At 47.9% G+C, this 12,161-nt stretch overlaps 1 protein-coding gene across 1 annotated transcript; it reads right to left on the reverse strand.

The window, feature by feature from the left end:
• Nucleotides 1-9,053: 9,053 nt before the first annotated feature.
• LOC132865798 (serum amyloid P-component-like) lies at nt 9,054-9,835 on the reverse strand. The gene is made up of 2 exons (XM_060898302.1): nt 9,778-9,835; nt 9,054-9,685 (listed from the first exon to the last, which is right to left on the reverse strand). Exons 1-2 carry the CDS (start codon nt 9,833-9,835, stop codon nt 9,054-9,056), a joined length of 690 nt encoding a protein of 229 aa, XP_060754285.1.
• Nucleotides 9,836-12,161: the final 2,326 nt, after the last annotated feature.

Below are 12,161 nucleotides of genomic sequence, written 5' to 3' on the forward strand. Positions count from 1 at the left end.
AGGAAGAGGAGAGGTGTCTCCCAACCAGAGCATAGGTGTGTGTGTGTGTGTGTGTGTGTGTGTGTGTGTGTGTGTGTGTGTGTGTGAGCAAACAAGCCTAAGTCTGTGAAGCTGAAAAGCAAATAGTTGAGAACAAAGTCTGTGTTTGACATCTTTCTCTGCCTGTCCATGCTTCAGTATTCCACTCACCTCAGGGACGTATTACAGAAAAATAAAAAGAATTAAGATAAAAAGGTTTAAGAGAATGGTGGCACGGTGGTGTAGTGGTTAGCACTGTCGCCTCACAGCAAGAAGGTCCTGGGTTTGAGCCTAGTGACCAACGAGGGCCTTTCTGTGTGGAGTTTGCATGTTCTCCCCGTGTCTGCATGGGTTTCCTCTGGGTGCTCCGGTTTCCTCCACAGTCCAAACACATGCAGATTAGGTGAATTAGTGGTGACTCTAAATTGACCGTAGGTGTGAATGGTTGGTTGTCTCTATGTGTCAGCCCTGCGATGATCTGGTGACTTGTCCACGGTGTACCCCGCCTATCACCCATAGTCAGCTGGGATAAGCTCCAGCTTGCTTGTGACCCTGTACAGGATAAGCGGCTACAGATAATGGATGGGTTTAAAACAGGGGTGTCCAAACTGATCCATAAAGGGCCGTGTGGCTGCAGGTTTTCATTCCAGCCATGCAGCAGCAGACCTGATTTGGCTCATTCAATCAACTGACACACCCACCCTTTAATCAAGGGTGGGTGTGGCTGCAAGTATTTGACTGTGTGAAGACAGTTCAGTTGATTGAATGAGCCAAGTCAGGTGTGCTGCTGCATGGCTGGAATGAAAACCTGCAGCCACACGGCCCTTTATGGATCAGTTTGGACACCCCTGGTTTAAAAGAATGCTAAGATGAAAAGGTGTGTCTTAAGATTTCTTTTAAAGGAGTTTACAGATTATGCTGCCCTTAGCTCCACTGTCAGGTTGTTCCAATGGTGAGGACCATAGACACTAAATCCTACCTCCATGTATTTCATTTTCCTCACCCTGGGAACAAATAAGAGGCCAGTGTCAGAGGACCTCAGTGATCTGGAGGGAGCATACATTAAAACCATCTCTGATAAGAATTCAGGCACTAGTCCACTGAGTGATTTAAATACCAATAAAATGATCTTAAAATCAATTTTAAAATTGACAGGCAACTGATGATTAGACTTTAGGACAGGTGAGATGCGTGCTCTCCTTCTGATGTGTACCTATTCTTTAGCATACTGAATGATCTGTAGCTTATTTAGAGTTTTCTTTGGTTGACCAAAACCAGAGCATTACAGTAATCAAGCCTGCAAATGATAAAAGCCCGTATAAGTGTCTCAGTATCTGCCAAAGAGAGAACCCATTCCACTTTAGTAATATTCCTAAAGTGGTTAAAAGCATTTCTTGTGACATTACTGATGTGAGATTTAAAATTCAAATCAAGGTCTAGAAGAACACCAGGATTGTTTGCTCAGGGCTTGGTAATTAGTGCCAGAGATTTTATGTTACTGTACAGTAACTCTCTCTGGACCGAAAGAAATGTACAGTTATGTATCATCAGCATAACTATGAAAATTAATCCTATGTTCAGTGACAGTTTCCTTTCTTACAAACCTCATTTCCAGAAAAGTTGGAATCCAAAATGCAAAAAAACCAAAAATCTGTGATTTCGTAATTCATGTGAACCTTTATTTAATTGACAAAAGTACAAAGAAAACCTCTTCAGTAGTTTTACAGACCAACATAATTGTATTTTTTAAATATAAATGAAGTTAGAATTTGATGCCTACCACACATTCAAAAAAAGTTGGGACAGAGGCATTATTACCATTATATTATATCGCCTTTCCTTTTAATAATACGTTTTAATCATATGGGAGCTAAGGACACTAATTGTTGAAGTTTTGCAATTGACATTTATTTTCCATTTTTGCTTGATACAAGACTTCAGCAGGGCGGCACGGTGGTGTAGTGGTTAGCGCTGTCGCCTCACAGCAAGAAGGTCCTGGGTTCGAGCCCCGGGGCCGGCGAGGGCCTTTCTGTGTGGAGTTTGCATGTTCTCCCCGTGTCCGCGTGGGTTTCCTCCGGGTGCTCCGGTTTCCCCCACAGTCCAAAGACATGCAGGTTAGGTTAACTGGTGACTCTAAATTGACCGTAGGTGTGAATGTGAGTGTGAATGGTTGTCTGTGTCTATGTGTCAGCCCTGTGATGACCTGGCGACTTGTCCAGGGTGTACCCCGCCTTTCGCCCGTAGTCAGCTGGGATAGGCTCCAGCTTGCCTGCGACCCTGTAGAAGGATAAAGCGGCTAGAGATAATGAGATGAGATGAGAGACAAGACTTCAGCTGCTCAACAGTCTGTGGTCGCTGTTGTCTGATTCTCCTCTTCATGATGCGCAATACATTTTCAATAGGAGACAGATCTGGTCTGGCAGCAGGCCAGTCAAGCTGTGTCTACGAAGCCATGCAGAATGAGGCCTGGCATTGTCCTGCTCAAATAAGCATGAACTTCCCAGGAAGAGTCTGTACAATGATGAATGTGTCTCTCTAAAATCCCAATATATGCCCCAATATATCAATGGTACCTTCACACATATGCAACTCACCCATGCTATGGGCACTGATGCCCCCCATACCATCACAGATGTTGGCTTTTGCACTTTTCTCTGACAATAAACTGGATGGCCGTGTTCACCTTTGGCGCTGAGAACTCGATGTCTGCTTTTCCTGAAAACAAGCTGAATGTGGACTCCTTTGACCACAGCACACATTTCTACTGTCTTTCAGTCCATCTGAGATGAGTTCAAGCCCAGAGAAATCAATGGCATTTCTAGATGGAATTGATGAATGGCTTCCTCGATGTGTCATACAGTTTCAGGTTGCATTTCTGAATGCAGTGGCAGGCTGTGTTAAGTGACAGCGGTTTTTCGAAGTACTCCTGCGCCCATGTGGCTATATTTGTCACATTAGCATGACAGTTTCTCAGGTAGTGCCACCTGAGGGCTTGAAGGTCATGTTCATTCAACAGCGATTGTATTACCTGCAGAATGTGGTTTGGTATTTGTAGCAGTTCTTACGAAGGGGTGGAGCACAGAGGACGGCAGGACAGAGATCATATTCAACAAATAGTTTCATTGCTACACTTTTCAGTGGAACATACACACACAGCCAGACACACGCACACACACATCAGGTGTCTTGTTCGGGAGAGATCCTCTGCTCTCCCTCCCTAAATAGGGCGCGGTCACTGGGAAGACACACACAAACAGGTTAATTGCAGTCAGGTGTAGTGATTCTGCCACTTACCTTCCCTGAATCTGCCCTCCTGTCACAGACCAGCGCTTGACCACGCCCCTGCTGCCACATACCCCCACCGCCCGACTCAGGCCGGGCGGCTGTCCAGCCTGCAGCCGACTCCCCCCCCCTTGACCGGAGAGGAAGTCCGCCACGACCATCTGTGCCCCCGGCCTGTGGACCACCTTAAAATTGAAGGGTTGGAGTGCCAGATACCAACGGGTGATCCGCGTGTTGGCATCTTTCATGTGGTGGAGCCACTGGAGGGGCATGTGGTCTGAACAGAGGGTGAAAGGGCGCCCCAGCAAGTAGTAACGGAGGGCGAGGACCGCCCACTTGATCGCCAGACACTCCTTCTCTATCGTGCTGTAGCGCCCCTCATGCACTGACAGCTTCCTGCTGATGTACAGGAGGGGGCAGTCCTCCCCCTCCACCTCCTGGGACAAAACCGCCCCCCAGCCCTCTGTCCGACGCATTGGTCTGCAACACAAAGGGGAGAGAAAAGTCAGGGGAGTGTAAAAGTGGCCCCCCACACAGTGCAGCCTTTACCTCTGAGAAAGCCTTCTGGCATTGCTCCGTCCACTGGACCGGATCTGGTGCCCCCTTTTTAGTGAGATCAGTCAGCGGGCTGGTGACGTCCGAATAATTAGGTATAAACCTACGGTAATAGCCAGCCAGCCCCAGGAACTGTCTCACCCCCTTTTTGGTCTTGGGCCTCGGGCAGGCCGCAATTGCTGCCATCTTATTAATTTGGGGACGCACCTGCCCATTGCCCAAGTGGAAGCCCAGAAATCGTACTTCCACCCGCCCAATCGCACACTTCTTTGGGTTGGCTGTGAGCCCCGCTCGCCTCAGCGACCTAAGGACGGCCCTCAGATGTTCGAGGTGCCGCTGCCAGTCATTACTGTAGATGATGATATCATCTAGATAAGCGGCCGCATAGGTGGCGTGAGGGTGGAGGACTCTGTCCATCAGCCGCTGAAACATAGCGGGCGCCCCAAACAGCCCAAACGGAAGTGTGATGAATTGGTGTAAACCAAACAGTGTGGAAAAGGCCGTTTTTTCTCGGGATAGTGGAGTCAAGGGGATCTGCCAATATCCCTTCGTCAAATCCAGCATCGAATAAAAGCGAGCAGTGCCGAGTCGATCGAGCAACTCATCAATACGAGGCATTGGGTATGCGTCGAATTTAGACACCACGTTGACTTTTCTATAGTCCACACAGAACCGGACCGACCCGTCGGCCTTGGGTACCAAGACCACCGGGCTGCTCCAGTCACTGTGGGACTCCTCGGCAATGCCCATTTCGAGCATGGTCTCAAGTTCTTCCCGAACCACCTTTTTTTTGTGTTCGGGTAGTCTGTAAGGGCGGCTACGCACTACTACCCCCGGGGCCGTCTCTATGTGGTGCTCTATGAGGTTAGTGCGACCGGGCAGGGGCGAGAACACATCTGAAAACTCGGTCTGCAACTGGGCAACCTCCGCGAGCTGGGTCAGGGAGAGGTGGTCTCCACAGGGGACCAGAGGGGTACATGATGTCAATGCCCCTTTTTGAACCTCCGGCCCCAGCTCCGCCTTCTCCGGAACCACCGACACCAACGCCACGGGGACCTCCTCTTTCCAGAGTTTAAGGAGATTGAGGTGGTAAATTTGTAGCACCCCACCCCTGTCCATTTGCCTCACCTCGTAGTCGATGGAGTTTTGCGCGCAGGTCCATAACGTACTGAATTTCGTTCTTGCTTTGTGAAGGTCCCTCCTCCCAATTTTCCTGCAGCACATCTAGGATGCTGCGCGGCTTACACCCATATAATAATTCGAATGGGGAGAACCCCGTGGAGGCTTGGGAACCTCTCGCACTGAGAACAACAAGGGCTTCAGCCACTTATCCCAATTACGTGCGTCCTCACTTACGAATTTTTTAATGATATTTTTGAGGGTGTTACATGTTGATCCTGTTACATGTTGATCCTGGGATTGAGATGCTGGCCTCTTCTGCCCCTCGGACCTGCTTGATCCATCCTGGTGCCCTGTGTCTGGTCGGAGTTTTATCGCCCCACTCCTGTGAAGGACGGCCCCATGAGGACAGTTGAGGGTTATACCTGTTAAAACTGTTAATATTATAGTCAGGCTGTCTGTTGTTGCCCAAATGAGGATGGGTTCCCTTTTGAGTCTGGTTCCTCTCGAGGTTTCTTCCTCATGTCGTCTGAGGGAGTTTTTCCTTGCCACCGTCGCCACAGGCTTGCTCATGGGGGATAGATTAGGGATAAAATTAGCTCATGTTTTAAGTCGTTCAAATTCTGTAAAGCTGCTTTGCGACAATGTTTGTTAAAAGCGCTGTACAAATAAACTTGATTTGAGGGTGCGATTGAACCGTTCCACTAAACTGTCCATTTGTGGGTGATACACACTGGTGCGGATCGGCTTAATCCCCAATAACCCATACAGTTCGCGCAGTGTCCGTGACATAAATGTAGTGCCTTGATCAGTCAGAATCTCTTTCGGGATTCCGACTCGGGAGATGACGCGGAAGAGTGCCTCTGCAATACTGCGTGCTGAGATATTGCGCAGAGACACTGCTTCCAGGTATCACATTGCATAGTCCACCAGAACTAATATAAAGTGGTACCCTCGTGCTGACCGATCTAATGGCACAACGAGATCCATCCCAATTCTCTCAAACGGGGTCTCGATCAATGGAAGAGGGCTCAAAGGCGCTTTTGGAATGGCCACTGGATTTACTAACTGGCATTTGCGGCATGCCGTACACCACCTACGAACATTGCCGCAAATCCCTGGCCAATAGAATCGGGCCATTATTCGGGCTAGTGTCTTGTCCTTCCCTAGGTGTCCAGCCATGGGATTAAAGTGAGCCGCCTGGAATACCAATTCCCGGCAGCTCCTTGGAATTAAAAGCTGTATGATTTGCTCTTTCGTCTGAGTGTCCTGCGTCACTCGGTATAATCTATCCTTCATAATAGAGAAATAGGGGAAGGACGGGGTGGCGTTCGGCGGGAGCGTTTGACCATCGATTACTCTCACTTGGTCAAACGCATGTCGCAGAGTCTCATCTCACGATTGTTCTAATGGGAAATCCGCGAGGGATTCCCCGAGAGAGAGAGGAGGAGCCTGGGGCTCCTCACTCTGACGCAGAGATGATGTAGATGGCTCTGCGACAGCTGCTCCCACCAAAGCCACACCGGGACCTCCCTCTGCTAAATGGCAGGACCCACTCTCTACTAAGAGCATCATCAAACCCCGAAATCCCGGCCAATCAGTCCCCAAAATCAAAGAGTGGGTAAGGCGAGGATTAACCGCCGCCTTCACTATAAATTTTTCCCCTCGGAAAAAAATGTGGACTGACACCAAAGGGTAGCTGTGAACATCCCCGTGCACACACAACACCTTCACCCCCTTTGCTCCCCCCAATGCCTCATTTTGCACCAGGCTTTGGTGAATTGAGGTCTGATTACAGCCAGAATCCACCAACGGTTGATATGTATCCCCTTGGATACTCACCGGTATGCAATATGCTCCGGCCCGATCGAGGGCGGCCTCTGGCGCGTCGGGGAGCCGAACCACCGCGCCCACTTCCATCGCCGTGCACTGCTGTTGAAAGTGGCCCGGCTCCCCACAGCGCCAGCAAACCGGCCCGGGCTTTCCCTCTGCATCGGTGATCCGGGGCTCACTCACCTGAGGTGGGGGAGAGACAGACACAGAAGGGAGAAACGGGAGGGCACCGCAGGTGCGGCGGGCCGGCTGGGGTGGTGCCGGCCTCCGCCTCCGCGGTGGGAAAATGGGGCGAGGACAGGACACAGGAGGAGGGAGAGAGAGAGAGAGAGAGAAGAAGAGAGAAGAGAAGATGCCATCTGCTGTCCTGCTGCTGGGACAGCCGCCAAATGGCCCTCCGCCAGCTCGACTGCCTGATCCAGCGACGCCGGGCGGTGGCACTGGACCCACTCCGCAGTTCCTGCTGGCAAGCGAGCGATGAACTGTTCCAGCACCACCTGGTCGATGATTCCCTCGGCGTCGCGGTTGTCAGCCCTCAGCCACTGCCAGCAGGCATCCCGGAGCTGCTGGCCAAACGCGAACGGCCGGCCGACTTCCTCCAAGCGCAATGCGCGGAAGCGCTGGCGCTGCTGTTCTGGGGTGCACCCCACGCACTGGAGGACGACCCGGCGGAGGTCCGCGTAGGCCAGCCGGTGGTCGGCAGGGAGCTGTAGCGCGGCCAGCTGTGCCTCTCCCGATAGCAGGGGGAGGAGGCGCGCCACGCGCTGCTCCATCAGCCACCCCGAGGCTTTGGCGACTTGCTCGAAGAGCGTGATGAACGCCTCAGGGTCGTCCTGCGGGCCCATCTTGGTGATGGTGAGGGGAGACGGGCCCGCAGTAGGAGCGCTGGTGGACCCCGTCGACGCAAGGAGGTGCCGGAACGCCTCTCGATCTTCTTGTTGGGCCAACACCAGGGCCTCGAACCACTCTTCTTGCTCCTTTCAGAGGGTGAGTAGCGCCTGGTGCTGGCTTTGCTGGGCCATGGCGAGGGCGTGGACCAGTTCAGCGAACGGGGAGGACTCCATGGGGCTGTTAGGCTGCTGTGCTCCAGGTCCCGGGTTTCGGCACCACTGTAGCAGTTCTTATGAAGGGTGGAGCACAGAGGACGGCAGGACAGAGATCAGGTTCAACAAATAGTTTTATTGCTACACTTTTCAGTGGAACATACACACACAGCCAGACACACGCGCACACACATCAGGTGTCTGGTTCGGGAGAGATCCTCTGCTCTCTGCTCTCCCTCTCTAAATAGGGTGCGGTCACTGGGAAGACACACACAAGCAGGTTAACTGTAGTGATTCTGCCACTTACCTTCCCTGACTCCGCCCTCCTATCACAGACCGGCGCTTGACCACGCCCCCACTGCCACAGTATTGTCTTGCTTCCCTTCCCTTGCTTCAGCCTTCCCTGAAACAGATGTTGTCTGGATGGCAGCATATTTCTCTAAAACCTGTATCTAAAACCTATATCTATCATTCGGCATTAATGATGCCTTCCCAGATCTACAAGCTACCCATGTCACGTGCACTAATGCACCTTCATACCATCACAGATACTGCCTTGTGAACTGTGCACTGATAACAAGCAGGATGGTGCCTCTCCTCTTTAACATGGTGTCCATGATTTACAAAAAGAATTTCAGATTTCAATTCATCAGACCACAGGACAGTTTTCCACTTTACCTCAGTCCATCATAAATGAGCTCAGGCCCAAAAAACAAACAAACAAACAAACAAACAAACAAACAAACAAACAAACAAACAAAGGCAAAAACCTAACCTCCTCCAACAAAGTTGGTGGCTGTAAAGAGAGATGGTCATGAAGAAAAAAAAGAACATATAACTTCCTCTTTCAAGAGATTTAAACTGATATCGTTAAAGCTTTATTGAATGTTCATACAGTAATGATTCATATGACAAAACAAAATAATGAAATAGATTTTTGTTTTTAGAAATTATGCCAAGTATTACAATAAACATGAGTGTTATTATATATTTCGTATAATATGAATATTGAAATATTTACAGATAATTTGTGGACATCTATCCACACCACAAGCACAAATTTAGCAAGTACAAATACATTTTACAGAGGACAAAATTTCATGCAAAATACTATCTGGAAATTTTTTTTTTACAATTCTACAATAAAGAGAATTAAGAGATAACTGATTCTGTACTACGTCTAGTCTGCATTCTTTCTTGAGTCTAAAAACTTCCAGCTTTATATGAAGTGTCCTTACTTTCTATGATCACATAGCCATTTTTATTGAATTCTAGGGAATTCCAATTAAGAACGTTGCCTGGCTGAACCTGGCTACCATATGAATAATACGCAATCTGATCAGGAGACAGAACAAAGTCCCACATGTGCACATCAGTCAGCATCCCTACAAATGACTGTTCAGTGTCAAAACCTCCACCATAATTATCTTGCTCTTGACCCAAAATGATTTTTGGAGGTCCAGTCAAAGCGCTTCCTGCCTTCAGTCCTTTTCGTGAACTCGGGTTTCTATTGACCCACATCTGCGCAAGTCCTGTTTCACTGTCCCAGGTAACACACACTGAATTCCAGACATTGAATTCGTCCTGCAAGCCATGAAAGTCAACAATTTTTCCTAATATGTTTAAATTATATGCTCCTTGTTTTGGCTTGAAAATTAGAAAGCCATTATCTATTGATGGCAGAGAAAGTGAGAAAAGGCTCTGAGCTCTGGAAATGTCCGAGAAGGCACGCAGACACACAGTCACAGCGGTGAAGTTCTTCTCCTCCTCAGGACTGAGAGCCACATAATCAGTATTCGACGCTTCAGGAAATGTGAATATTTTACCTGAAAGATCTTTATAATGAAGACAATAAGTTTTTTTTTTCTTTTCTACAACAGAATTAGACAGAACTTCAATTATAAATGATAAAAACAAGTAGACAAACCTTGTCTTTCAGCCTTGGTGAGGAGAAACGATAAGAAAAAGACCACAAGTCTCTTCATTTCTGTCGTGATGTCTCAGTGTGTTTATGAAATCAGCTTGAGAGTGGTGTCTGCACCTTGCACTTAGGTCTGTGTACTTACTGGTGGATGTGTCATCTGGTGCATGAAATCCAGGACAGTAAATGTAATGAAAGAACAGACTCCGACCACAAAGGGTCGTGCTAAAAAGATGTATTGGACTGAGAAGTAAGAGCCAAAAAAGTGGAAGAACCTTACATAACAAAAACAAAGGGAACGTTTTGGGCTCAGCCCGTCCTTAGTGTTTCCTATTTTCCAAATGTTTCAGGCTTATCCCGTCCTCAGTATTTTCTGTTTTTCAAGTACTTACACCATTTCCAAAAAAAAGTTGGGACATTTTCCAAAATGCAATAAAAAAATCTATGATTTGTTTATTCACGTGAACCTTTATTTGAAGACAAAATACAAAGAAAAGATTTTTAATAGTTTTACTGACCAACTTAATTGTATTTTGTAAATATCAACCAGGTTAGATTTTGATGCCTGCAACACACTCCAAAAAAAGTTGGGACAGAGGCAAAAGAAGACTGAAAAGTTTATAGGATATTCAAGGAAAATCGTTTTGGAAGATTCCACAATAGGCAGGTTAATTGGTAACATGACTGGGTATAAAAGGAGCATGCAACAAAGGCTCAGTCTTTACAAGCAAGGATAAATCATGGCTCCTGCCTTTGTGCCAAAATTTGTGAGAGTATTGTCCGTCAGTTCAAAAACAACATTTTTCAATACAAGGTTTTAGGTCTTTCAAAATCTCTAGTCCATAAAATTGTAATTGTAAAATTGCCACCTGAGGGCTTGAAGGTCATGTTCATTCAACAGCGATTTCTGACTTTGCCCTTTACGCGCCAAGATGTCTCTGAACTCCCTGAATTTATGGACTATAGATTTTGAAAGACCTAAAACCATGTATTGAAAAATGTTGTTTTTGAAATGACGGACAATACTGTCACAAATTTTGGCACAAAAGCAGAAGCCATGATTTATCCTTGCTTGTAAAGACTGAGCCTTTGTTGCGTGCTCCTTTTACACCAATTAATCCTTTTACATCAATTAACCTGCTTATTGTGGAAGCTGGGTTACCTATACCTCTGCCCCTCCCCCTTACCGCCCTCCCAGGATCGCCCCCTCCCTCACCCCCTTCCCCCTCGAGTCCCAAGTCATGTGTAAAGTGTACTGTTTTATTTTTGTGCTTATGTGCTGAGGTGTTTTTTTAATGTTCCTACACTGTACTCCGGGGCGGCACGGTGGTGTAGTGGTTAGCGCTGTTGCCTCACAGCAAGAAGGTCCTGGGTTCGAGCCCCGGGGCCGGCGAGGGCCTTTCTGTGTGGAGTTTGCATGTTCTCCCCGTGTCCGCGTGGGTTTCCTCTGGGTGCTCCGGTTTCCCCCACAGTCCAAAGACATGCAGGTTAGGTTAACTGGTGACTCTAAATTGATCGTAGGTGTGAATGTGAGTGTGAATGGTTGTCTGTGTCTATGTGTCAGCCCTGTGATGACCTGGCGTCCAGGGTGTACCCCGCCTTTCGCCCATAGTCAGCTGGGATAGGCTCCAGCTTGCCTGCGACCCTGTAGAAGGATAAAGCGGCTAGAGATAATGAGATGAGACACTGTACTCCCCACAGCAGCATAGTGTGGGGGTTGCTTTTTTTCTCCTCTCCTCCCCTCATGTTACTCTTTATTTTTCATCCCTGTCTTCCTGTCCTGTCTACTCCCCCTGTGTCAATTGTATATGTGTGTATATGTACGGATGGGTTGATGGCTAATTTCAATGGTACTTGTGACTAAGTGACAATAAAGGGTTCATTCATTCATTCATTCATTCATATTCATTGCACTTGGTATTGTAATCAAAGCAAACATGGATGGATGATCCTGTGCATTAGTATAGTACTTTCTTGAACTTATATATGAAATATCTCCATCCATCCATTATCTGTAGCTGCTTATCCTGTGTAGGGTCACAGACAAGCTGGAGCCTATCCCAGCTGACTATGGGCAAGAGGCGGGGTACACCCTGGACAAGTCGCCAGGTCATCGCAGTGCTGACACATAGAGACAAACACTCACAGATGCTGGTTTTTGCACCTTTCTCTGATAACAAACTGGATGGTCATGTTCACCTTTGGCACTGAGAACTCGATGTCTGGTTTTCCTCAAAACAAGCTGAATGTGGACTCCTCTGACCACAGAACATTATTACTGTCTTTCGGTACATCTGAGATGAGTTAAAAAAATCAAAGTCCTTCCCACACCATTCAATGGCACATTTGGCAGCGCCGATCTCTGTTTCGTAGCCCTCAGCCTCTTGTCT

Source organism: Neoarius graeffei, chromosome 18, assembly GCF_027579695.1.
Source record: "Neoarius graeffei isolate fNeoGra1 chromosome 18, fNeoGra1.pri, whole genome shotgun sequence".
Classification (NCBI taxonomy): Eukaryota; Metazoa; Chordata; class Actinopteri; order Siluriformes; family Ariidae; genus Neoarius; species Neoarius graeffei.